This window comes from Homarus americanus, unplaced genomic scaffold (assembly GCF_018991925.1).
Source record: "Homarus americanus isolate GMGI-L3 unplaced genomic scaffold, GMGI_Hamer_2.0 scaffold6391, whole genome shotgun sequence".
NCBI lineage: Eukaryota > Metazoa > Arthropoda > Malacostraca > Decapoda > Nephropidae > Homarus > Homarus americanus.
In genome coordinates, this window is record NW_024725493.1 from 5,334 (window position 1) to 6,774 (window position 1,441).

Genomic DNA, 1,441 nt, shown 5'->3' on the forward strand with positions numbered 1-1,441 from the left:
GAGGTGTTGTTAGTGTTATTAATGAGGTGTTATTAGTGTTATTAATGAGGTGTTTTGAGTGCTTTAATGAGGTGTTATTGTTATTAATGAGGTGTTATTTGTGTTATTAATGAGGTGTTATTAGTGGTTTAATGAGGTGTTATTAGTGGTTTAATGAGATGTTATTAGTGGTTTAATGAGGTGTTATTAGTGTTTTAATGAGGTGTTATTGGTGTTTTAATGAGGTGTTATTAGTGTTTTAATGAGGTGTTATTAGTGTTATTAATGAGGTGTTATTAGTGTTTTAATGAGGTGTTATTAGTGGTTTAATGAGGTGTTATTCGTGGTTTAATGAGGTGTTATTAGTGGTTTAATGAGATGTTATTAGTGGTTTAATGAGGTGTTATTAGTGGTTTAATGAGGAGTTATTAGTGGTTTAATGAGGTGTTACCCTTACAACACCAGTTATTAACATCATTAACTCTGTTACCATAATTATGACTATCATCGCCTATCATCGCCACAACGACATCCATTGTCTCTACAACTACAACCAACTTCATCACAATTTCAGCCACATTCACCACAACTACAATCATCGTCAACACAATAACGTATTTCGTTACTATACCTACAACCATCGTCACCATAATTATGAATATAGTTACGACAACTACAACAATCGCCATCATAACTACATCAATCGTCACCACAACTACAATAAGCGTTACCACAACTACAACAATCGTTACCACAACTACATCAATCGTTACCACAACTACAACAATCGCCACTTCAACTACAACCATCATTACCACAACTGCACCCATTGATCCCAGAATTGTATCCACCGCCCCCCACAATTACAACCATCAACCCTACAGCTACATCCAATATCGTCACAACTACAACATTTGTCACCACAACCATCGTCGCCTCAATTACAACCACCGTTACCAATATGAATATAGTTACCAGAGTATCACTCTGTATACTAACACCACCCCACTACCATCACCCACACTACCACCACCCACACTACCACCCTCCCACTACCACTACCCACACTGCCTCTACCCACACTACCATTACCCACACTACCTCCACCCACACTACCATCACCCATACAACCATCACCCACACAACGCAGACACCACACTATTACCACCCACACTAATACCACCCACAATACCATCACCATCACATACAGGGCGTGCACGTGAGTGTGTCTGTGTGTGTTTACGTGTATATGCCTGTGTGTGTGTGTGTGTATGTGAGCCATCTTAGACAGTGTAGTGTGATACATTACAGAGTGTTGTGTGAACATTATAGTGTTGTGTGAACCATCACAGACCATGATGTGTGAACCATCTTAGTTTTGTGTGAAGAAGAGAAAAAACATCATCAAACCCCTATCCCCCTATATGTCAAATGGCAACAGACGACTGGCGACAGAGACAGG

At 39.6% G+C, this 1,441-nt stretch overlaps 1 protein-coding gene across 1 annotated transcript; it reads left to right on the plus strand.

The window, feature by feature from the left end:
- The first annotated feature begins 476 nt into the window (after positions 1-476).
- LOC121865159 (uncharacterized histidine-rich protein DDB_G0274557-like) lies at positions 477-812 on the plus strand. The gene has a single exon (XM_042364464.1). It carries the CDS (start codon positions 477-479, stop codon positions 810-812), a length of 336 nt encoding a protein of 111 aa, XP_042220398.1.
- The last annotated feature ends 629 nt before the right edge of the window (positions 813-1,441 follow it).

Bases quoted from the DNA above. Each gene is read 5' to 3' on its own strand.
- LOC121865159 (XM_042364464.1), top strand. From the start codon at position 477: ATGACTATCATCGCCTATCATCGCCACAACGACATCCATTGTCTCTAC.